This window comes from Eubalaena glacialis, chromosome 3 (assembly GCF_028564815.1).
Source record: "Eubalaena glacialis isolate mEubGla1 chromosome 3, mEubGla1.1.hap2.+ XY, whole genome shotgun sequence".
Lineage (NCBI taxonomy): Eukaryota > Metazoa > Chordata > Mammalia > Artiodactyla > Balaenidae > Eubalaena > Eubalaena glacialis.
This window is the reverse complement of record NC_083718.1, coordinates 148,847,209-148,871,477: the sequence shown is the minus strand read 5'-3', so window position 1 is coordinate 148,871,477 and position 24,269 is coordinate 148,847,209. Positions and strand designations below refer to the sequence as shown.

The 24,269-nt window shown below is 57.1% G+C and overlaps 1 protein-coding gene across 1 annotated transcript; it reads left to right on the top strand.

Annotated features, from left to right (window-relative positions):
* Positions 1-500: 500 nt before the first annotated feature.
* On the top strand, positions 501-23,443 carry PCSK9 (proprotein convertase subtilisin/kexin type 9). The gene is made up of 12 exons (XM_061184169.1): positions 501-1,089; positions 4,259-4,450; positions 7,006-7,129; positions 10,983-11,116; positions 11,339-11,480; positions 14,432-14,628; positions 15,756-15,939; positions 16,455-16,628; positions 16,941-17,089; positions 17,974-18,151; positions 19,870-20,051; positions 21,573-23,443. Exons 1-12 carry the CDS (start codon positions 886-888, stop codon positions 21,789-21,791), a joined length of 2,079 nt encoding a protein of 692 aa, XP_061040152.1. The 5' UTR covers positions 501-885; the 3' UTR covers positions 21,792-23,443.
* The last annotated feature ends 826 nt before the right edge of the window (positions 23,444-24,269 follow it).

Sequence of the window (24,269 nt, the reverse complement as noted above, 5' to 3'; positions counted from 1 at the left end):
TCAAAAGCAACAGGACTTCAAGGGGTGGCTAGTTGGTGAGGTGGGTGTGCCGGGTGCACAAGGGGCAGAGGCCCGAGAAGGGTCGGGGCTGAGTTTAGAAGGATGGCACGCTCAGACCTGCGGAAAGACTTGGGGGCTGGGGGCAGCGAGGGGTCCGCAGTCACTGGCGGCGGCGGCGGCGAGGAGGAGGACCCGGACGGAGTGGTTTAACATCGTTCAGGGGGTAGGCGAGGGGGGTGGCTGGCCGGTGCCAAGGCAGAGCCCAGAAACGCTTGACGAGGTGGGCTCAGCCGAACTTGGTGCCTGGCACAGCTCGCAGGGCTCGGGTTGAGGGGCGGGGAGAAAGCGTCTCGGGAGCGCGGGAACAGCCTTCCAGCCCAATTAAGATTTGGGATTTTGTCCTCTCTCTGGGCGTAATCTGACGCCGTTTGGGGGTGGGGGTGGGGGTGGGGGTGGGGGTGGGGGTGGGGAGGGGGAGGGGGAACGAGGCCGAAACCCGATCCTTCAGTCCGGGGGCTCCGTTAATATTTAATCAGGTAGGATCATCCGATAGGGCTCAGGTGGCGTGATCTCCCGGACCCTGGGCGTCGCGCACCCACACCCCGGAAGGTTTCCCCCGAGGCGTCGAGGCGCGCGCGGCTGCAGGCGGGCTCAGGCTCAGGTCGGGTCCGAGCCAGGCAGTGAGACGGCCCGGGGCCGGCAAGCGTCTCCTCGGCGCAGCCCCCAAGCCGGAGGCCTAGAGCCCGGCCCAGCGCGAGTCCCCGCCGGGGCCCGAGTCCCGCGCTCGCATCGAGCTCCCCGCCGCGAGGCACAGGCGCTGCGGGCCTGGCCCGCGCGCTGCCCCCCGGGTCTCCCCGCCCGACGCAAACTTCTCCTGTCCCCACGATGGGTACGGGCAGCTCCCGGCGGCCGTGGTGGCCGCCGCTGCTGCTGCTCCTGCTGCTGCTGCTGGGACCCGCGGGCGCCCGCGCGCAGGAGGACGAAGACGGCGACTACGAGGAGCTGGTGCTCGCCTTCCGGTCGGAGGAGGACAGCTCGGCTGACACGGCCCAGAACGTGGCCACCGCCACCTTCCACCGCTGCGCAAAGGTGCGGACGCCGCGGTGGGAGGCGGGGGCGAACCCGCGCGGGGACCCGGGCGGTGGCCATATCCTCTCTGGCCTCAGTGCCCCACCCCCCACCCCGGAAGGGAGGGGCTGGAGTGAAAGTCACTTGGGGGGGGGGGGGCGCTCTGCTCACCCGAGGACGGGCTTGGCGCGGATCTTGGGGACTGCGGGCGCAGTGGCGGGGAGAACGGGCACGGCGGCTCTTTGGGGTGCGCTCTGCGGGGGAAGGGTGCGCGGGGCTCGGAGACTGGTAGGCGCCAGGTAGGACGAGCAGAGCACCTCCAGGATCGCCTGCTCAGATCCTGGACGTGCCTCACCACGGAGGCTCGGGTGGGTCCAGGCGCTAGTGCCCGAAACGTGCTTAGAACGGCCCCGGGCAGAGAGGAGATATTATTATGCGTCCTGACGCGGATTGGGAAATCTGGGTAGTGCAGAGTGTGTGTGGGGAGTGTGGGAGGGGGTGGGCTAGGGGGCCTGGGGACGAGACGGCGCTGCTGTGACAGGGGTGGAGCGGGAGAGAAGGCGAATGAATGATAGTGGCGGGAGGCAATTTCTTCATGCCACAAAACTCACATTCTAGTATTGCATCTTTTTCAGCTGAAGAAAAGAACAAAACTGAAGGGGAAGGGACGGAGTTATTCTCCAGGCCCGTTGGGGTCCTTGGGCTCGTCTGGGAAGGGCTTGTTGGTGCTCTCGGGAAGGAAGGAGCCTGGTAGCCGCAGCCCACCCACGCCCGCCCAGAGTGGGTGGGGCGAGTTTCCTGAAGATCAAGGCCAGCACCTGGCCGCTGGGCTATGGGAGCTCCTGCCCAGGGTTGGGGTCTGCCGGTTCCCTCCACTTATAACCTTCCCAGGGCTCAACTGAGGTCCTGCTACCGGGCTTGGAGTCAGCTCTGGGGTTGAATCCTGGCTCCATCACTCACTAGCTGAGTGGTGCTTGGCAAGTCACTTAACCTCCGAGCCTCCATTTTCCTTATCTTTAAAAGTGAGGTGACAGTCCTTCCCGAGGGTTTGTTGTGAAGAGTCAGTGCTGGGCAGATGGAGGAATGAAGGGAAAGGGGCTCTGTTGCCCACGTGAGTGACCTCCCCACCGTGTGAGCCAGTGAAGGGAGCACTGTAGGAGGTAGCTGTTTACCTGCAGTGCGACCTCCCAGTGATGCCCTTTTTGCTCCAAACTGCAGCTCCTGGGGCAGAGGGGAAGTTCTAGGCTAATGGACATCTGGCCTGCTCTTCTGCCCCAGCTCCTCTGCCTGAGTGTGCTGGGTGCAGAGGGGTGTCAGGCCCTTAGTGTTGCCTGTGTCCTGTGTTAGTGTCAGGAGGGGAGGGACCTCTCTTCTTTAGTCTGGCTCCCACAGAAGAGTGAAGTTTACTCAGCTCCTAGCACCTTCTTCCTTGTTCCCTGAGCCTTTCACCTTCTAGAAGGATGTTGATGGGTTGTGACAAGGATGAGAAAGGGCGTTTCAAGTCACCACTGCCCCCAAATAACTATTCTAGAAGTAGTGAATACCCCATCCTGAGAGGTGAGTAAGCAGAGGCCGGACAACCACTTAAACCAGGCACTTGAGGGTACTTCGTCCCCAGCGGAAGTTTGGAACAAGAACCTCCAGAAGTTCATTTATTCATTCCTTCAATAGATATTTTGTAGAGATTGAATTTATAATGAAAATATTTTTGGCAGGCAGAGGAAGATTTTAGACCAATCCTTTTATTTTATTCATGAGAAACTGAGACCCAGAGAGAGGGGTTTCACCCCCCTGATGCATTAGAACTAGGCTTCTAGGACAAGTCTCCTTCCAGTGCACAAAGTGTCCTCCCAATTCATTAGATTTTCATTTAGCTGAGGGCATTTTAGATGGGCCTTTGAAGCATAAATAGGAGTTTAAATAAAAGTGGCAGGGGAATTTTATTCTAGGTGAAGAGGGTAGCATGAACAAAAGCTCAGACCTGGGAAAGCCAGAGGTGGAGAATAGGGAGCACATGTCCACAGTTCCTTATCTGCCTTCTGAAATGTAAAATGTTCTGAAACCCAAAAGGTTTCTTGTAATTTATTTGGTGGTAACCTGACCTGAACTGACATGAGGTTATTTGTAATTTATCCCACTGATGTAAATATTTATATTCCTATATTTCGCTGCATAGATTACAGTATGCTGCTCCAGATGCCTCTGAGCACCCTGATTGCCTATTATTACCTTTCTAAAGTCCAAATAAGTTCTGAATCTTGAAACCCATTTGACCCTAAGACTTTGGATAAAGGGTTGTAGACTGTATTCTACTCTGGTGCACGTACAGAGATGTGGGAGATTAGGCTACAGAGGTAGGTTGCAGTGGGGACCAAGGGGGAGCATGGAGTTTGGACTTTGTCAGGCTATGGGGAGCCACTGAAGGTTCTTGAGCACAGGTGTGTCTGTTTGAGAGCGGTGGGAGCAGATAAGAGCTAAGAGCAAACAAATCTGCTCCTGTAGACCATGGCCTTGAGTCTTTTATCCCATGTGAGAAGTGTTGCCTTTGCTCACTCAATCATCCCTTCTGTTTGCTAGATGCTTTACACAACTACATCTCTTAGCCTTCCCAGCAGGCCTGTGCCGTAGGTATTATGTTTCCCATACCACAGAGGAGATATCTGAGGTTCAGAGAGGTTGAGTGACTTGCCCATGACCACATAGCCAGTAAATATTGAGGTTGGGATTCAGGCCATGTTTTTGGACTGCCTCCGGAGGGGGTCAGGGAGGTACTAGAACCGGGAGGAAGTGATTATTTCAAATTGAGACACGGGGAAGGGAGGTGTAATTAAGAAGGTCTTCGGGAGGAGGTGGCCTTCAGGCAGGGCCTCCAGGGGTGGCCAGGCCTTGGTCGGCCCCACAGAGAACTAGGTGCAGGTGCAGAGGAGAACCTGGTGTTGACTGTGGCCCATGGTTCCCATTTTTGCCTGACTGTCGAGTTTGAAAGTGTGGTATATGTTAGGTTAATACTAATAGTTGGCATCTATGTGGTTTGGGGGTCCTAATTTGGTGACTTCTCTTTATAATTCCTATACTCTATGGAGTTTCTTTTGCTGTAATTCTAACTTGTAAACATAGGTGGATGAAGCACTCATAGCATCCTTCTTCTTTTTTTAATGTCATCATGTCACTCCTCCTCACTGGGGGCCAGGACACCTGGAGGTTGCCAGGCACCTACATGGTGGTGCTGAAGGAAGAGACCCACCGCTCGCAGACGGAGCGCACCGCCCGCCGCCTGCAGGCCCAGGCCGCCCACCGTGGCTACCTCACCAAGATCCTGCACGTCTTCCACGACCTTCTCCCCGGCTTCCTGGTGAAGATGAGCGGTGACCTGCTGGAGCTGGTGAGCTCCGTCTTTGGGCGGGGCACTTCCAGAAAGGGCTGGGCTGCCGCATGCATACAGGGGACTGTCCTGGGTGTGCCCATGGCTGACCATCAGGAGGCAGCAAATGTTCACAGAGTGCTTACTGAGTACCAAGCACAGTGGCTCCTGGCCTTCAGTACGGGATGCCCTTCAAGCCTGGCCATACCTCAATGGTACTTCATCTTCATCTGAAAGATGAGGAGACCAAGGTTCAGAAGGGACCACACAGACAGCCAGAGGCAGAGCTGGGATCAGACCCAGTGGTCTGTCTTCTAGCTGTCTTTGTGTTGGTGAACTTGCTGCCTATGAGAACCCTACAGGAACAAGGCCCTATGACATTAGTGGGGCCAGAGTCATTTTATAAAAACATGACTCAAGGATCCAAAATTCCTTTGAAACTGATGCTATTCAGAAGGTTCCTCCTGTAGGACAAGGAGGCTGTTCCCCCTCCAGCCCGACCCTGATGTCACATCTTTGGTGCAGGGGCAGAACAGACATGGGTAGTTGAGGACTTCTGGCCTCCCTTCTCCTCATCCTGGCCCTAGTGCTTTAAATGCATATCTTAAAAGCCTTTCCTGGTGAGTTTCCCTGCGAAAGGGGGCTCCGCTTGAAGCGAGTTGAGGGATGTAAGATTTGTAGCTTTAATAAGAAGGCAGAAGAGGGCTTCCCTGGTGGCGCAGTGGTTGAGAATCTGCCTGCTAGTGCAGGGGACACAGGTTCGAGCTCTGGTCTGGGAGGATCCCACATGCCGCAGAGCGGCTAGGCCCGTGGGCCACGGCTACTGAGCCTGCGCGTCTGGAGCCTGTGCTCTGCAACAAGAGAGGCCGCGATAGTGAGAGGCCCGTGCACCGCAGTGAAGAGTGGCCCCCGCTTGCCGCAACTGGGGGAAGCCCTCGCGCAGAAACGAAGACCCAACACAGCCAAAAAAATAAATAAATAAATAAATAATAATTAAAAAAAAAAAAAAAGGCAGAAGAGAATTTGGCAAATGCACCTTTAAAAAAAAACCAAAACAAAAAAAACAACGCTTTCCTTGTTTTAGCCTCTGCTCCCTTCCTCCCAACCCACCCCCCTCCCCTGTCCTCCTAACTTGATGAGAACACATGGTTCCCATTTTCACACTGATTCTCCATGTGGCTGGGGTGCTTCATAGCCTCCTGCAGACACTGAGACCCAGAGCGGGACAGGGTCTTGCCCGAGGTCACACAACACATAACCGGCAGAACGGGAATTTAGGCCCAGGCCTCCTCGCTCCACTGTACTACTACTGCATAGTTTCATTCCATTCAGCATACGGTGGCTGAACAACTACAATGTGTTAAGTCCTGTGGGGACAATGACACGGATTAGACAGGGTCCAATCCCTTAGTCTAATAGGGGAAACATCAAGTTAATGCCTTCAATCAGTCTGCTCATCACATATTTAATGAGCACCTACTATGTGCTACAGACATGAGGATGGACCACCAGCCCTTTCCCTTGAGCTCACAGTTCAGAAAGAGAGACTGAGAAGTGATGGCCAGTCAGTTAACTGGGGGATGATATGCCCAGCACAGTGCGGGGGAAGGAATCAGATGCCCACAGAGCCAGATGGCACGCATGAGCCCCGAAGGCCAGGCAGCTTCTCAGAGGGGAGACACTGCTGAGCTGCAGGCCACAGACACGTGCCCTCAAGAGCTGGGCTTTGGCATCGTGCCAGCCTGGGTTCACGTACCCTTACTAGTTTGTCTAACCTTGGGCAATTTTCTTCACCCCCTGAATCTCAGTCCCCTACCTGTAAGCTGGCATGAAAATAGGAACGGTTCTTTAAGGACTAAATGAGATAGTCAAGTATTTAAGTAGATGCTAAGCACAGAAACTCATGGAGGTGTGGACAGGTTAAGGAAGCCCACAAGGACACTGAGGCACCCAGGGATGAGTTGCCGTGACAAGTTGATGGGCGAGGAGAGGGAATAGTGTCTTCTCTGCCAGGTGGGAGCTGGAGCTGTGGAGCAGGGGCTGCCCCGGGGGACCCGTGGTCATCAAAGGATGCAGCCACCATGGGAACCTTGCACCAAAACAGAGAGGGAGTGAAGACACCCTCTCATCCCCCAAAACTCCTTCTGGGCCTCCCTCTGGCTGATCCCAACCAGAAGTCACCGCAAGGAGGCCTGGGTGCTGCAGTCTGCAGGGTCAGCCTCCCCACGCCTTGCAGGGTGGAGAAGGGCGGGAACGGATCTGGGGGAAACAGAATGGCCAGTGAGGGCATCATGATTTGGGCATGGAGTCCAGGTCCAGCCTTCCCCGGGGCCTGGGCACTGCCTGGCTCCCCAGATGGCATGTCAAATTCAGAATCCTTCCTAAAAGGCATCCTCTGTGCTGGCGGGTGCTGGGCTCCCCAACCTGAGTGAGGAAACCGCACACCAGGAGGGGACAGGTGTGTGACTGGCGTGTGACTTGGGACAGGCTTGATCAGGTGGGTGAAGGGCTGTGGCTATGGCTACTGTCAGCCAAATGGCTTTTGAAGCCGAGCCCCACCTCTCTGCCTTCTGCAGGCCCTGACGTTGCCCCACGTCCAGTACATCGAGGAGGACTCCTTCGTCTTTGCCCAGAGCATCCCGTGGAACCTGGAGCGGATTCTCCCTGCGCGGCGCCAGGTGGATGAACATCACGCTCCTAGTAAGGGCCCCATGCTCCCTGCGCCTCTCCATCCAAGCTGAGGTCACGTGCCGCTCTCTCCTCCCTGCCGACGGTCCTCACCTCCCAGGGGCGTTAGAGCTCAGTACACTCCGCTGACCCCTTTTCTGTCCCATTCCACCCAATCCAGCCCCCATGCCCTGCCTTCCTTCTGCCCCAGGTACAATGCAGAAGTCTTTTTTTTAAATGAGCCCCTCTCCCACCTTCTAAAAGTTCATGTTTGCCTTTTCTTGCCATTTGGCCCATCAGGCTGCACTCAGGTGGGGAGAGGGTAATCCTGACCTTGACATCCCCTAAGGCCTACAGGTCTGGGTGATCCCAGTGCCTTGAGGACAGGACTGGACCCCATAACGGGACAGATAAGCCCTGTTTGCCACGCCCCCACCTGGTCTCTGGTCTCCCGCCTTGCCCTGCTCCTCCTCCCTTCAGCATCGCTAGGCTTCCTGGGGTTACCTGCGTGGGCTACTCTGTGTGTCCCCTCCAGGCCTCTCCTCCCACTCTTCCCTCTGCCTGGGGTGGCCTGGCCAGGAGGAGGAGGAGAGGCCAAGGAAAGCGGCCTGGGTTTGGGCAGGGCCTTGTAGGTGGGCGGAGGTGCCATTTATTGAGCTGGGGAAGAAGGGAAGGACACCTGGTTTGGGGAGATCAGGTACTGTGGTTGGGCCGTGTGGAGTCTGAGGAGCCCACAGCACGAGGTCTGGAGCTCAGCGGAAAGACAACGCAGTGGTGCTCCAGGACTCAGCCAGACCTGGGGGTGAGTTCAGCCTCCGCCCTTTACTGGTTCACGTGGGGTCTCGGGAAGCCGTTTCCCTCTCTGATCCTCCCCTTCCTCGTCTGTAAAATGGGCACAGTAACCCCATCGTGTCCTCACAGGGTGTTGTGAGGCTCCAATGAGGTGAAGGATGTGCAAATGCTTTGGGAACTGAAAGGCTAGGCGGGTTCTGAGTTGCTGTCATCGTGACAGACAGTAGACCTGGGGCCTCCCAGGGCTCGCGGCCAGGATGGGCGATTAGTAGGAAGTGTGGCGCATCACCCCAGGGTTGACAGTGGCAGAGGTGCGGGGCCTGGTCAGGCAGGGTGTGCTGACCAGTCTGGGCAGCCTGTGGCCAGGGAGGGGGTGCCCTTGGCAGGAAGAGCCTGCCTCTCCCCACCCCAGGCTGCTCCTCTCTAGGCAGAGACCCTAGAGACCCCACCTTCCACATCTGTGCCTCAGGGACCTCCCGGAGCTGGCTAGTATGGGGAATGGGGAGGGGATGCTGTGCAGGGGGTTCCGGGGGACCCCAAGCCAAGCAGGAGAGAGAGAAGGCCACAACCCCTAAATTAGTTTCCTAGGGCTGCCCTAACAAAGTACCACAAACCCGGTGGCTTAAAACAATAGAAATGTACTCTCCAGTCGGAAATAAAAGTGTCAGTGGGCCAAGCTCCTCCCAAAGGCTCTAGGGGAGCATCTTCCCTGCCCCTTCCAGCTTCTGGTGACTGCAGCGTTCCTTGGCTATGGCTGCATCCCTCCTGTCCATGCCTCCTTCATATGATCTTCTCCGTGTATCTCTCCTCTTCTGTTTTTTTATGAGGACACATCAATGGATTTAAGGCCCATCGGGATAATCCAGGATGATTTCATTCGGAGGTCATTAACTTAATCACATCTGCAAAGACCCTTTTGCCAGATAAGGTCATGATCATAGGTCCTAGGGGTTAGAATGTGGACATACGTTTTTTGGGGTGACCGTTGGACCCACTGCCCTCCCCCAGGCCAGAAGCAGACGTGCGATCCTTTCCTTCCCCACTGGGATGCCCATGGATTGCCTTACCCTCCTCCTGCTCCCAGTGGCTTTGAGAGGTGGTGGGGATGGAAGACAGGAATGTGGAGTCCATCAGGAGTCACAGCAGGGCTTGGCTGGACCAGGCCCCCCGGGGGCTGTTGGGTCGGAGTGAGGCAGAGTGGGCACCAGGCAGATGACTGGAGAGTGGCACACCCGGCCAGGAGCAGACCCTTCCTTCACAGAGAGGCCACCTGGCAAAGGGCTGACGAGCACAGGCTCTGGAGCCAACTGCCATGCTCAAACCCAGACTTTAGCATTTTCAAGCTGTGTGAGCTTGAATGAGCCTCAGGTTCCTCTGCAAAAACGGGAGGTGATGACAGTCCTATCTGGGGGGCTGTGTTGGGGTTAATGCTCTTTATGCTGTAGCGAGCCTCCATCCGTGTCTGGTATAGAGTGAGAGTGCTGTCATTTCAGCCCTCCCCCTCCTCTCCTTCCATGCCACAGTGAGTTCTCGAGTAGCCACTGTGCTCCAGGCACGGTGCTAGGTGCTGGGGACACAAAGACCAACAAGATGGACTTGGTCTCTGCGCCCCCCACCCTGCCCCCCACCAGAGCTCCTAGTGCATGAAGAAGGCTAATCCTTACACAGATAGCTACATGACACCAGGTAGTCTGGATGGGGTAGGAGCTACGAAGGAGTCCGGACAGCTGTGAGCATGTATAAGAGGCAGACCCGACTGACTGCTGAGGAGTCAGGAAAGGCTTCCTGGAGGAAGTGACACTCAGCCAAGCCCTGCAGCAGGTGCCATTAGCCACACCAAGGGGAGCATGTCCAAGCAGAGAAACGAACAAGGACAGAGGCCCTGAGGCAGGAAGGGGTGTGGCCTGCGGGGAAAGGGCAAGGGGGTCAGGGTCAGGGGCCTCCTGGGCAGAGATGAGAAGGAGAACTTGGCTGCCTTCCGAGCTTCTAGGCATGGCAGGGGCTGTCCTGTGGGAGAGAGAAAGCTCCCTGCTCTGGAGGGATGCAGGAGGACTGGGCGCCTACCTGCCAGAGCTCCCTGCACTGAATCAGAGGCTGTAAGAGGCCACTCGCAGGTCCCTTTGCCCTTAGGGATAACCCCTCTTGAGGCCCCTTTTCCCCTCTGCGACATGGGACAACAGCGGTCCCACCTTGCATGGGGGTACGAGGACGGAGCCAAGGCCTCTGAGGCTTCCGAGAGCAGTGCTGCAGTCTGGGGCTCTGCCTACTTGACCCTCTTCCTTCCTCTCCTTCCACAGGTGTCACACCTGCAGGCTCTCCCTGCTTCCTCCTGCCCCCTCCACCTTTGTCCCATGTAGGCATCTCCCCAGGAAGTCCCCTGCAGGTCTCGTCCCATCTTGGTGCCTGCCTCCTGGAGAATCTGAACTGACCCAACTAGAAATGATGAAGTGGAGGTGGTAGGCTTTTGGAGAAATTCCAATACTGCTGTTTTCTCTGAGCCTGTAACTTGTGTCAGTTGGAACCAGCCACAGTTGAGCCATCCTGGCAGCTGGTGGAGTGGAGAAAGCATGGGCTTGGAGCCAGGAGGCCCAGATCCACGCATCCTCCTTGAGCCTCAGTTTCCTCTCTGTGAAATGAGCGGACCTGCTCAGATGGCCATACAGGCCTGTTATTCTCCTTTTACTTGTCAAATCCTGTTCTGTCTTTAAATTCTGTGGCCTCAGGTTTGGGGAGCTGTGAAAAATTTTAAGTAGGGGCTTGGCATAGTTTTTTCCATTGTATTTATTAGTTTCGAGTGTTCACATTGTTATTTCATATTAATATTAATATTATGGAGCCAGACTACTTGGTTCTCTTGCTGGTTCCACCATCACCAGCTATGTGACCGTGGACAGTTACTTACCCTCTCTGTGCCTCACATTCCTTGTTTGTGATATAAAGATATAGAAGTATGTACCTGGAGAGGATTTTCTGAGTTGACATATGTAAGGTGCTCAGAGCAGTGCCTGAGACATGGTAAACAATTTCTATGTGTTAACTATTACGTTAACCTCATGGTTATTCTTTCCTTTCGAACAAACCTCACCTTGGAAAGCTGGAGGTGGCCTGGTGGAGGTATATCTCTTAGACACCAGTATCCAAAGTGGCCACCGGGAAATTGAGGGCAGGGTGGTAGTCACTGACTTCGAGAACGTGCCCGAAGAGGATGGGACACGCTTCCACAGACAGGTGAGCATGTCCCTCAGGCGGGAGGGCTGCCCCCGTCCCTCATCCCCGACCTGGAGGTGATGCCACCCCCGGAGTGCCACAGCTGCACCCCTGCTGGCCTCCCCAGCTGTCACTGCCCCTGCCCTGCCATCAGTTGTGGGTGGGGACGTCTGTCCGGTCACTCACTGATATTATTACAGGGTGGATGAGCTTTCTCACTCGGGTCTTGTATTGGTCGAGCAGGCGAACAAGTGTGACAGCCATGGCACCCACTTGGCAGGGGTGGTCAGTGGCCGGGATGCCGGCGTGGCCAAGGGCGCCAGCCTGCGCAGCCTGCGTGTGCTCAACTGCCAAGGGAAGGGCACGGTGAGCAGCACGCTCACAGGTGAGTGATGGCTCCGGATGTGCTGGTCTCTGCATCCAGACCTGGCACGGGACGGGGCTTCAGCCCAGAGAGAACTGACTCCTGACCGAGGAGACCAAGGCAGCCTCTGCCCCAGAGGCAGAGTCCCAGAGTGTCAGAGTGGGCAGGGCCCCCAGGCGTCATGAGTGCCGATGGAGAAACTGAGGCCCAGAGAGGGGCAGGGCTCAGCCCAGGCAGGTCCTGCAGCTTTGACCCCTAGTCAGTGGTCTTTCTACAGTTTCACACTGCTCCCCTTTCCAAATCTTTTAAAATAGTTGCGTCTTTTGTCATGTTACTTTGGATTTGGATGTACCCTCGAGGTGATCTAAGCAAACTTTCTCCATCTTCTACTTAACACCGGGGGACTCACTCCTTCTCATGACTGATTGGAGCCCTGGTTGGGTAGACCTGGTAGAGGAACTGGCAGAAGACTTTTTCCAGACTCTTGCAGGTTTCTCCATCCAGTCACCTCTGGCAAGGTCCAGCTTAGCGCTAGGACCCTGGGAGGCCTGTGGACAGAGAAGAGGGTTGGAATTCTCACTTACTGAGTCCCTCCTGTGGCCAGACCTTGAGCAAAGGACTTTGTACTCCATACCCTGAGGGTGGTATTGTGAGCTTGTTTAACAGTTGAGAAAATCAGCCCAGAGAGGGGAAGTGACTTGCCCAGGGTCACACAGCCAGAGCCAGTGACCTCGCTGGGGAAGGTGCCGGCTCTGAGTTTGACCTCCACTGCAAGCGCCCAGACCCCTGTGTCAGACGCTGGCCTCTGAGCTGGCAGAGGCAGCCATAGACCTTTTTGAAGGGCTGGGAAGGGCTGGTAGTGCCTGCCTTGTGCTTGGTGAGTGAGCTCTGCCCTGATTCTTTGCAGTTTAGTGCACAGGTTTTTGTTTGTTTAATTAATTTATTAATTTTTGGCTGCATTGGGTCTTCATTGCTGTGCGCGGGCTTTCTCTAGTTGCCACGAGAGGGGGCTATTCTTCGCTGCGGTGTCCAGGCTTCTCATTGCGGTGGCTTCTCTTGTTGTGGAGCACGGGCTCTAGGTGCATGGACTTCAGTAGTTGTGGCACTCGGGCTCTAGAGCACAGGCTCAGTAGTTGTGGCACGTGGGTTTAGTTGCTCCGCGGCATATGGGATCTTCCTGGACCAGGGCTTGAACCTGTGTTCCCTGCATTGGCAGGAGGATTCTTAACCACTGTGCCACCAGGGAAGCCCTAGAGCATGGGTTTTGATGTTCGGTTTTAAAGGCAAGAATCAATAATCCCCTGCCCTATCAGGTGACCCTTCCTTCCTGTCCCACCCCTTTATCCACTGACCTCAGCTCAGCAGGCCAATTCCCAAAGGTCAGTGTGCAGAGGAGGGGAGGCCCGCTTGTGCCCTGAAAGGCCTTCCACAGGCCTGGCACCCTAGGCTTGGAGGGTTTCCCGGGGAAGAAGAGGTCCCCGCTTTGGGAAGGGCCCCTAGCACATTACCTGGAGCAGAGCAGGGGCTCCACGAACAGTAGCTTTTACTTTCGTGGTCACCGCCGGTCTCCTCTGTAAGCAGATTGTTGAGGTAAAGTGTGTCAAGTCCGAGCACAGAAACATACATACAGCCAGTGGTTGATAAATGGCAGCTGTAATCGTGCTTATTCCTCACCTCCACTCCTACTTCCGCTCTGCCCCTCCTGGTGTGAGGGGCAGCTGTCTCCTCCTAAGAGGAGCCTGGCTATGGGACCCCAACTCCCACCTCTGCTGCAGCCCCGGGGACCTCCCAGAGGCCCAGATCCAGAAGGTTCTGAGAGGTCAGCCGGCCACACCCCCATCTGACGGAGCAGGAGCCGGAGCCTGAGAGGAGAAGCTGTCAGCTCCGGGTCCCCTGGCACATGAGGGCCAGAGCTGGTGTTAGAACCCAGGTCTCCACTGGGCCTGGGCTCCAGGCTGCACACTCGGCTCTGGGGCGGGGGAGTGCAGCTGGGGTCAAGGCATGACACTCCCCGAGGGGGCAGGGTTATCAAGTCCCCCCCCCCCCGACCCCACTCCAGCTCCAGGGCGAGGAGTCTTTTGATCCTCGACACAGTCCGAGCAGCAGTGTCCCCTTTCACACGTGGGAGGGCAGGGCCCACAGCTGCGAGTGGGCAGTGAGGACTCACTGGAGTGTGTGTGTGTGTGTGTGTGTGGTGGGGGAGGATTACTGTACACCAGCCCTCAGAGGATGGCAACGAGGCTTGTGAAGGTCAGAGGCAGGGCAAAGGGGGCCCTTCCTGTTCCTCTGAGAATCTTACTTATCCTCTTGGTGCCTCAGTTTCCTGGAAAGGGAAAATAAGAGTAAGGTTACTGTGAGGATTGTGTAAATTCCCATAGTCAGGCACTTAGAAGGAGCCTGGTGCGTATAAGTGCTCGGGAGTTGGCTGGTTTTATAAGTGCTGCTGTTGTTAACATGCTTCCCATGTGTATTAGTCAGGGTTGTCCAGAGACACAGAACCAATAGGATGTGTGTGTATATTTATATTTATAAATACATACATATACCACATAGTGGGCGATTTATCTTAAGGAATTGGCTCACATATTGTGGGGCTGGCTGAAATCTGCAGGGCAGGCTGGCAAGCTGGAAATTCTGGCAGGAGTTGATGCCACCGTCTTGAGTCTGAAGGCAGTGTGCGCACAGATTTCCTTCCTCCTTGGGGGACCTCCATCTTTTCTCTCAAGGCCTTCAACTGATTGGACGAGGCCCACCCCCATTATGGAGGGTAATCTGCTTTACTCAAAGTACTGATGTAAACATTAATCACATCCATAAAGTACTTTCACAGCAACACTTACACCTATGTCTGAGCAAACACCCGTAGCCTCGCCAAGTCGACATGTAAAATTAACCCTCACGAAGGTCTTGGGGGCGGGGGTGGGGAGGGGGAGCGTGCCTCCCCATGGGTGACCTTGGCTTTGTCTTCTCAGGCCTGGAGTTCATTCGGAAAAGCCAGCTGGCCCAGCCGGGGGGGCGGTTGGTAGTGCTGCTGCCCCTGGCGGGTGGGTACAGCCCGACCCTCAACGCCGCCTGCCAGCACCTGGCCGGGACGGGGGCAGTGCTGGTGGCCGCGGCGGGCAACTTCAGGGATGACGCCTGTCTCTATTCCCCAGCCTCAGCTCCCGAGGTGGGTGCTCCCGAAGGGAGGGGAAGGTGGCAGGTGGGCCCCTGGGGGCTTCATGGGGTGCGCTCCTGAACTGGCCTGGCTTTGGAAGGACGTGTCGGAGACGGCCAGGGCCGAGCCTGGGCAGAGGAGGGGCTTGAACCTCCACCATCCCAGTCTGTGAACAGCACCAGCCTCAACTCTCCCCTCCCCCAGTGCAGCTCCAGCTCCACGCCCTGGCCCCTCTCCCTCCGAATGTCTTGTGACTCGCCCGGCCCCCTTCTCCCCAATCCCATCACCTCCGGCCATCTGCTGTCCCCTGGATTGACACCACAGCTCCCTCCCCTTTCTCCCGGCCTCCCTCTGCTCCCTTGCCCGGTCCACTCGGTAAGGGCCCAGGGGCTTTGCCCGCATCACTCTCCCGCCAGTATCCCAGGGCCTCCCCACTGTCCACCTCCCCACCCCCCCCCGAAGGCCCCCTGAGGCCCTGCATCGAGGGTCCAGGTGTGTCCCAGGGGAGCTACGTGAGCACAGAGATGACGCTTCTCAGCTTGAGAGGTTGACCCAGTGGGTCCAACGCCCGTCCATTCCTCTGACTAACGTGCGAGGGCACCTACTGGCGGTGTGGGCACTGGGGGGACCAAGGGGAAGGAATCTTGTCCCACTTCAAGGACATCATAGTCTGGGGGGGGTGTGTTGGGGTCAGGGGGCAGGTGGGGGGCACACATGTCAGCCTGACACCGATGGATAACCTTCCCTGGCTGCCGAATTTAAAATCGCATAAAGCAGACAAAACCCAGCAGGTCTTTTCCACCTTGCCGGCTCTGCTTTTCTCCTTAGCACTTATAACCACCTAATGTGTTGCATTGTTTACTGTTTGTTTACTGTCTGGGTCCCTCCCTAGAATGGAAGCACCTCGGGGACTTCGGGAATAGTGCCTGGCATATGGTAGGGACAGAGGGCAGCACCAGGGCCGGGTGGGGCAGAGAGTGCCAGAGTTCTGCCTGGAGAGTCAGATTTCCCTCAGGAGGGGATATTTGAATGGGCCAAACAGGTATATAGGAGTTGGCCAGCCCAGTTGGCAAGGTCTCAGTCTCCCTACATCCTCTCCTTCGCTCCCCTCTCTGCCATCCACTCCCTCACCTCTCCAGGTCATTACTGTTGGGGCCACCAATGCCCAGGACCAGCCGGTGACCCTGGGGGTCCTGGGGACCAACTTTGGCCGCTGCGTGGACCTCTTTGCCCCAGGGGACGACATCATTGGTGCCTCCAGTGACTGCAGCACCTGCTTCACATCACAGAGTGGGACGTCACAGGCTGCCGCCCATGTGGCTGGTGAGTAGCTGCCCCACCGCCTCAGCCATCATGATTCTGACAGCCCCTTTGGCAGGCAGGGTCTGCACCAGGACCACGTGTGCCAGGCTCTGTGTTGGGTATGGGGGAGTAAAGATGAGTCAGACTGATGGTGCCCTCAAGGACGCTCAGTCTGATGGGGGAGGCAGGTGCACAAACGGAGTAGCCAGGGCTGTGTGGAAGGGAGAGGTGCCTGACCAGGCTAAAGGTCAGGGAAAACTTCCTGGAGGAGGGACATTTCATCTGGGGTTTGGTGGATGAATAAGAGTTTACCTGGCAAACAAAACAGCTATTGCCAAGGCTCGGAGGTGTGAGAGCAGGATGTATGTCTTGCTCTGGCCATCTTTTAGCACGGGATTGCAGGTGGTTTAACTTCTAAAGAACAGCTTGGTGTGTCTGTGTGTGTGTGCGCGCTCATGTGTGCACCAGGAGAGGAGTCCCAGGTTGGGAAGGAGGGCCAGGCCACCACCATCTCTCACCGCCTGCCCCACGACCAGGCATCGTGGCTAGGATGCTGACCGCTGAGCCGGAGCTCACCCTGGCTGAGCTGAGGCAGAGGCTGATCCGTTTCTCTGCCAAAGACGTCATCAATGAGGCCTGGTTCCCCAAGGACCAGCGGGTGCTGACCCCCAACCTGGTGGCTACACTACCCCCCAGCACCTATGGAGCAGGTCAGCAGGATGGCAGGACGGGCAGAATCCAGACTGGGGCTTGGGAGGTCTCAGGGCATTTGTGTGGCCTGGGCAATCTTGTCCCTCCCTCATCTGTGGAGGGAGGATTCGGCCACCGGCTCCTAGACACTGGGGGAGATTGAGTAGGACGGGCTCCGGAAGGGCTTTGCAAGGGCTTTCATGACGTGTTTTAATGGGAAAATGGATCACGTTCTTTAAGGCCCCTCTCCCCCACCAGGAGCCAAAGATCTGGAGCCCTCTGTGAGGCTCCCCTCCCCAGCCACCCCTCCTCACCCCAGGGCCTCGTTGCAGGTGGGCAGCTGTTCTGCAGGACCGTGTGGTCGGCGCACTCGGGGCCCACGCGGATGGCCACGGCCGAGGCCCGCTGCGCTGCCCCCGAGGAGCTGCTGGGCTGCTCTAGCTTCTCCAGGAGCGGGAAGCGGCGGGGCGAGCGCATTGAGGTGACCTGTACCCTCCCGTCGGAGCGTGAAGTGGGGTTCTCGCTTCCAGGCCCATATCTGCCCGAGTCCCTTCCTCCTCTGAACTCCAGCGCCCGTCTGCAAGTTAAAGCCGAATGGGGCATATCTCAGTCACGCGGTTTGGGTGCTGCAGGAGGGAGGCACACTGAGGGTTCCCGGGAGACTCTGCAGGATGAGAATGGATGGATTCCCGTGCCCGCCTCGGGGGAGGGGAGGGCCGAGTGTGTGCCAGGGATTCACTGCCTCGGGGGAGGGGAGGGCCAGACATGTGCCAGGGATTCGCTGCCTCTGGACGCAGTGGTCTCCAAGGCCCTTTTCACTCAGATGTTCCACGGTTCTGGCAGATGAGAAATCTTCTCAAAGCAGCAAAAGAGGGGACTTGATGGGAAGGCTGCAGAGCCTGGCACAGATGCCATCTGGCCGCAGTGTTTGGGTGGAAGGGCAGTGCCTAGGCCAGGAGGACAAGGGGCAGGCAGGCGTTTCTGTCTGGGAGCCGGTGTCTGGGAGTGTGCTTGACTGTGCAGCCTCCTGCGTGTGAGTGCACGTGGGAGAGGCTGAGAGTGGGTCAGGGCTGAGCAGGCCAGGTCCTTGCTCTGGGGTCTTAGATTTCCCTGTATCTGCATTTTGAAGTCACTCTCAGCGTCCAGAAGAACTTTGTAACACTCAGAACTGCCCATCTGCGGAACCATCTGCCTTGGGTGGAAGTGAGCTCCTTGTCCTCAGGAGCTGGCTGGTCCCTTGCGAGGCCATTGGAGACATTTCAAGGGGTTGGGACCAGGTGCCCGAGTCAGCTCCTTCCAGGCCCCTCATCCTGTGTTTTGAAGCCTTTTCTAAAGCAGGTTCCTGTTTCTGTCTTTGGCTCTCAGGCCCGAGGGGGCAGGCGCGTCTGCCTTGCCCACAACGCGTTTGGGGGTGAGGGTGTCTACGCCGTTGCCAGGTGCTGCCTGCTGCCCCGGGCCAACTGCCGTGTCCACACGGCTCCGCCAGCTGGGGCCGGAATGCAGACCCAGGCCCGCTGCCCCCAGCCAGGCCACGTCCTCACAGGTAGGCGGCTGGGCCCACCCTGGGGTGAGGAGGCGTCTCTGGCTCCTGGTGCACCTGCCCCCACCCGGCTGGCCCCACGTTGGAGCCCGATGGCCTGGTGTGAAGGCCAGTGCTACCCTTTCCACCTCTGTGACCCTGGGAAGGCACCTCGTCTGTCTCCGTCTCAGCCTCCTCCTCCCTGAGAGGGGCGGCGGCAGTTCCTGCTTCACTGGGTTGCTATGAAATGAGTAACACCTAGAGCACCAGGCCTGGGGCATCGTAGGCATTTCCTCGCAGGCAGTGCATTGCATGAGGGGCAGTTTAGGGAGTGGCTTCGAAAGTGGAGCTGACCTTGGTTTAATCCTGGCTCTGCCAGTCGTCAGCTGTGTGACCTATGCAAGTTACTTAACTTCTCTGTGCCTCAGGTGCCTCAGCAATAGAATGAGGATAACGGGTGCTAAGCATTTAGCTTGGTGCTAGGACAACATAAGTGCTAGCTACCTTGGTTATCACCCATTGCTTTAAAATCCATTCTCTGATATAGGTAACTGTGGATGGGCTACCTTGTGTCAAAAACATGCCCTGGGTAGGTAGCAGGAAGTCGCAGATGGGGACCTTGTGGGGGATCCAAGGATGGTGCCCCTCAAATCGGGAGGGGGCTGAGCTGTCCTGCTTGGAGGGTGCATGGGATGTCCTGGGGAGCGTTTGGGGAGAGGGCAGGTAGCGGGCCTGGAATAACTGGCTCAGGAGTTGATTCTTCATCGAGTATGTACTGGGGAGCCACTGAAGTCTGAGGAGGAGGAGGGTGACAAGGGCAAGAGACGAGTTAGGAGCTGGCTCTGCAGGGGAAAGATGAGCCCAGTCAGGTGGAGAGGCTGGGACAAGTCCAGCAGGCCACCGGCCATCTTATTGGGGTCCTGGCTTGGTGGGAAGTCCACCGTGTTCTGATGGCTCTCCCCTTTGGGAACGCCCAGCAGATGAACTCCAGGGCACGTGCCAGTTCGAAGACATCGGAGTCATAGAACCCACTACCTATGAAGCACATCCAAAAGAGTCCCACTTCACAGCGAAGGGAACTGCACCCTGACATGCTGAGTGACTTACGCAAGGCCATGCAGCTAACACACGGGCATTCCAGTGACCATGACCCTAACTAACACGTGCAGAGCCCTTGCCCGGTGCCAGACGCTGTGCTGGGCTCCTCGTGCATGTCCTCACTTCACCCTTGCAGCCTCCCTTTTCATTTTACAGAGGGAAACTGAGGCTTGCTATAGCCTAGGAACACTCTCTGAGGTCTCGTAGCCAGGGAGGTGTGCCTGACTCCCAAGCTCTGGAGGGAGGCCCATGTCTCCCAGAGAGACATCAAGCTCGCCCCTTAACTTCTGCCTGGGTGGCTGGGTTATGGGGAGGAATACCATTTTCTGGTCTAGCATCTCAGGCCTTGGAGCCCCCTCCCCATGTCGGGGTGGAGAGGAGATGATGTTTTCCCTGAGACACTGAGGCCCAGAGAGGTTGTATGGCTTTCCTAAGGTCACACAGCAGGCCAGCAGCAAGGTTGAGCTGAGAACCCAAGAGCCCTGTCGCTCAGGCTAGTAGTGCCTTTTTCCTGCCAAGACTTGTTTCTGGGTTTCCCAGCTCCAGACTCAGACCCTAAAAAGATGGAGACTGAATGGGGTGGGGAGGAGAGACAGAGGGTCCCTTAGCATCCAGGTGTTTGAGCCGGCCCTCCTCTTCCCCAGGTTGCAGCTCCCACTGGGAGGTGAAGGACCTTGGCACCCCCAGGCGGCCTGTGCTGAGGCCACGGGGTCAGCCCGACCAGTGTGTGGGCCACAAGGAGGCCAGCATCCACGCTTCCTGCTGTCACGCGCCGGGTCTGGAGTGCAAAGTCAGGGAGCACGGGATCCCGGGCCCTGCAGAGAAGGTGAAGGGGCTCGGGGGGGTCGGGACGGGCGCCGGACGCCGTGTGGGGTGGCACGTGTCCATCCTGTGCAGCTTTTCTGGGTCAATGTTTGTGTCACCACCATACCCTCACATATCTGGGGAGTGGCTTGTGGGGTGGGTGCTGTCAGCAGCTTTTGCAGCTGTGTGGACAGCACCTGTGTGTGTGTGTGTGTGTGTGTGTGTGTCGCTGGGCCAGTTTTTGCTTTTGTCCAGCTTAGTAAGATTTGCTCTCGGGGCATGCTTCCCACCCCTTCGGAAGAATATGTGTAAATATGGCATAAGAAAAGCAGTCACACACATTCGCTGATTAATCCACTTAACACATCTGCTGGGAGGATGACTCAGCCATGACCCAGAGGACGGGACACCTGAGCTGAGCGCTGCAGGTGGAGGGGTGGCTAGCGGGGCCAGCGAGGTGAGGAAGGGCTTGCAGGGAGGGGAGGCACGCTGGGGGACTGGGGCGTGAGAGGCCCTCAGAAACTGCCAGTGCAGACCGCAACCTCCCTACGGCTTCTCTATAAGTCTCCTTTTAAAAGCCACAGGGAGCTTCTTAAAAGGAAGCCCTGGGGAGTCCACTCTCCTGCCTCAGAAGAGGTTTTTAAGAGCAAGTCTGTAGTGATCATGGTCTGGATGCTGCATTTCTCGAGGGCAAGGGCTGTCTCAGGTCCACTTGCTCAGCATGTATTGAGGCCTCTGGCGTTCCAGGCACCATTCCAGGCGGTGGAGATACAAACCTGACAAGTTCTCCTGGGGCGTCTTTTCTAGTGGGATGACAGTAAACGAATGAGTAATATTACAGAGTACTTAGAAGATGCTGTGGAGAAAAGTAAGGCAGGGAAGAGAATGGGGAGGGGGAGTTCAGGAGAGGCCTCACTAAGAAGGTGGGGGACATGACAGGGAACAGTGTTCCAGGCAGAGGGAACAGCCGCGGCAAAGGAGCACCAGGAACAGCCAAAGGGCCAGTGAGGTGGGAACCGAGTGAGGCAGGGAACCAGACACGGTTCAGGCGGGGCCTGAGGGCCACAGTAAGGACTTTGGTTTTTGCTCGAGTGAGCTGGGAGCCACTCAGGGTTCTGAGCCTGGGGTGGGGGGAGGGGAACGGGTGTCTGACCTGGGTGTGAGCGGGTTCGTTCTGGCCGCTGCGCCACGAAGACTGCAGGGAAGGGGGCGGAAGCAGGGAGGCCTGCTATAGGCAGGTGGACAGCTACGGCGACTGTCCAGGCCCGGGGGCGGGGGCTCAGTCAGGGCAGGAGCGTGGAGGATGCTAGGGCCTGAAGGAGGAGCCCACAGACCTGAGGGACGGCGTGGTGGGAGCAGCGGAGGGGGCATCCCAGGCTTTGCTTTGCTGCTGGCCGGGATGGGGAGGGCTGTGGGGAGCGTGGTGTCGGGGGAAGACCAGGAGTCCATGTTGGCGTGGCAGACTGCGGCCTGTGCCCTCCCGGCCTGGCTCACAGTGTGCCGGGCCATACGTGCGCTTTCTTTCGTCCCCTGGCCCTGGCAGGTCACCGTGGCCTGCGAGGGAGGCTGGACACTGACCAGCTGCGGGACCCTCCCCGGGGCCTGCCCCACCCTGGGGGCCTACGCGGTGGACAACACGTGTGTGGTGAGGGGCCGGGACATCGGAGCAGGAGGCAGGACGGGCGAGGAGGCCGCCGTAGCCATTGCCATCTGCTGCCGGAGCCGGCCCTCAGAGGAGCAGGCCTCCCAGGAGGCCCAGTGACCGCCCTGCCCAGGACGCGTGCATGGGGAAGGGGCCAGAGCCTGGGGGCCGTGGTCCCAGGCCTCGGCTGGGCTTTGAAGTGGTTCCTCCTTCCCCCTTCCTCAGCCTGGACCCCAGGGAAGAGGATACCTCTTGCTTCTGGAGCTCTCGCGCTGGCACTCGGGGTGCGCTGGCTCTCCACCTGGGAGAACCCCAGCTCTCGGCCTGGATCACCCCTTCCCAGGCCTGAGCTGCATGGGAGGCCGAGTGAGTAGGGCTGCAGGTGCCGGGCAGCCCCTCCCTCGCTGTGGGCTGGGTCCACATGCCACCGTTAACGCTGGTCAGGCTGTGCTCAGCTTCCTGCCAGCCGCTCCCAAGATGCCAACACTGTGGGTAGAATTACTTTTATTGAGCAGTCAGTCAGTCCTCAGGCCTCCATGCAGGAGGTGGTCATCCTCCTGTGGGTAGGCAGGGAGGCGCTTGAGGGCTGGAAGGGGCCAAATATTGGTCAGGGGAAGTGGAAGGTGGAGATGGCCCCTCACCTCCTGCCCGCTTTAGGGACACCCCGTTGGGCTCCCGAATTAGTGGAGGATCAGTTTTCCATGCCTCTGGGGGTGCAGGGTGGCACTGACGAGGGGTGATGCTTCCCCAGATGTGGCCAACGTTTCGAAGTGTCCAAAGGGCTTCTCCACCCACCTTCTCACAGAGTTTCAGAGTAGTCCTGGGGCAAAGGCAGGGCCTATATTCATACCCATTGGATAGATGAGGATGTTGAGGCCCGAAGCATGAGCCCAGGGTCAGCTGCCAAGGTGCCTTGGTTCAAGTCCTTGCTCTTTAGAGAGATCTCCATCAGTTCGGTGATCTCCACGGGCCCTCCCAGTCCTGCTGTTAAGACTCACCTCCTGAAGACAGCTTGTTGAAAAAATTCCTAGCTCTTTTACCCACCAGCGGCATGATGGATGCAGCCAGATGTGTCCCAGGTGATCACGGGGCCGTGCCTTTGTTTCTCCCAGCTGCCCTCACCTGGCCTGGTCCCGGCTTTGCAGTCCACCTGGCATCAGCCTGCAGGGGGACATCACCCCAGGGCTGACTCTTCAGTTCCCAGTGGAGGGCCACGTGCTCCATCCACCCTCTCACCCAGTCCTCGCTCCTACCCTGCACAGTACACAGTGTCATCCCCACTTCAGGAGGAAACTGGGAACCAGAGATGGGGGGTGGGTGCCCACCATTCACACAGCCAAGAAGTGAGGTGGTGCCAGGGTATAAACCCAGATTTGTCCCTAAAGCCAAGGCTCTTTTTACTGTACCAGGTTGGGCCCCCCATCTTTATAATAACAGAGGCTCATTAGGGAACACAGACCTGGGGTAGCCCTGTGAGCAAGGACAGAAAACTGGGCAAAAGGCACTGGCTGATTCACGGGGACCTGAGTGGAGAGGCCTTTGGAGGGATGCAGGGATGGAGGGGGAAAGGGGGAAGGGGGAGGTGCAACTCTCCCTCCTTGAGCTCCCCTACCCCCAGCCCCACCCAAGCAAACAAGCACGCATTTATCTTTTTGGTCTGTTTGTCAACAACTCTCTGTTGCCTTTTTACAGCAAGCAGCTTTTCTAGATCTCTGTTTTGCTTTTGTAACTTGAAGATATTTATTCTGGGTTTTGTAGCATTTTTATTATACAGTGACTTTTTAAAATAAAAACAACTTGTCATGACCCTTGCCTGAATTTGACTGTCTAGGATGAGGCCTTGCTTATACAAGATGCTTGATAACAGTCTGTGGGGTGGTTGAGTAAATCAAGCCTTTGAGGAGCGTTTGTATTTTGAGTACAAGTACTCGAGCACTTGTGCCCATCCTGGGATAAAATCAGCATCTTCCTCTCGCTTCCGAGTCCCCCCAGCAACCAGGCCTCCCCCTCCTTGGCAACTTCTGCCCTACAATGTTCTAGATGTGTGGGGTGCCCGTGTCCTTTCCATTCTCCTCTCCCAGCACCTGGCACAGGGCCTGGTGCAGAGCCAATGTTTATGGTATACATTAATTATACAAGTTTCTGAGGCTTCTGTAGTGAGTATTATGTCCATGGTCATTTTTCATGATTTGAAATTAAGAACAGCCTCAGAACATTCCACCTGGCCAAGTATAATCATCCCATGCAATGCGGCCCCCCCGGCCCCCAGCCCCACTCTGAGGCTGGCAAGCGTAGCTGTCTTAAGCAAGGCCTAGCTCTCAACAGCCCATGTTGTAAGTGATCAGGGAATCGGCCTGCAAAAGCAAAAATCCTCTCAAACTCTATTTGCTGACAATTTAGTGTCATGGAAAGCGTTCAAGAGCTGCCAGCTGCTAAGGGCCTGACTGCCAGCGGGCGTTTGTGTAAGTGGGCCTGCTGGCACCCTGCCTGCTGGGCACGCTGGACACCCCTTGCCCACCACCCAAGAGTCAGGGGTCAGTTCCTTAGCTGTCCACGCCCGGATGGCTCCAAGATCTGAGAAAAGGGAACGACTGTTCT

Coding starts and splice junctions, on each gene's coding strand:
- PCSK9 (XM_061184169.1), top strand. CDS start 886: ATGGGTACGGGCAGCTCCCGGCGGCCGTGGTGGCCGCCGCTGCTGCTG. Junction 11,481..14,431: donor GGTGAGCAGCACGCTCACAG/GTGAGTGATGGC, acceptor TTGTCTTCTCAG/GCCTGGAGTTCATTCGGAAA. Junction 18,152..19,869: donor GCCAGGCCACGTCCTCACAG/GTAGGCGGCTGG, acceptor CCTCTTCCCCAG/GTTGCAGCTCCCACTGGGAG.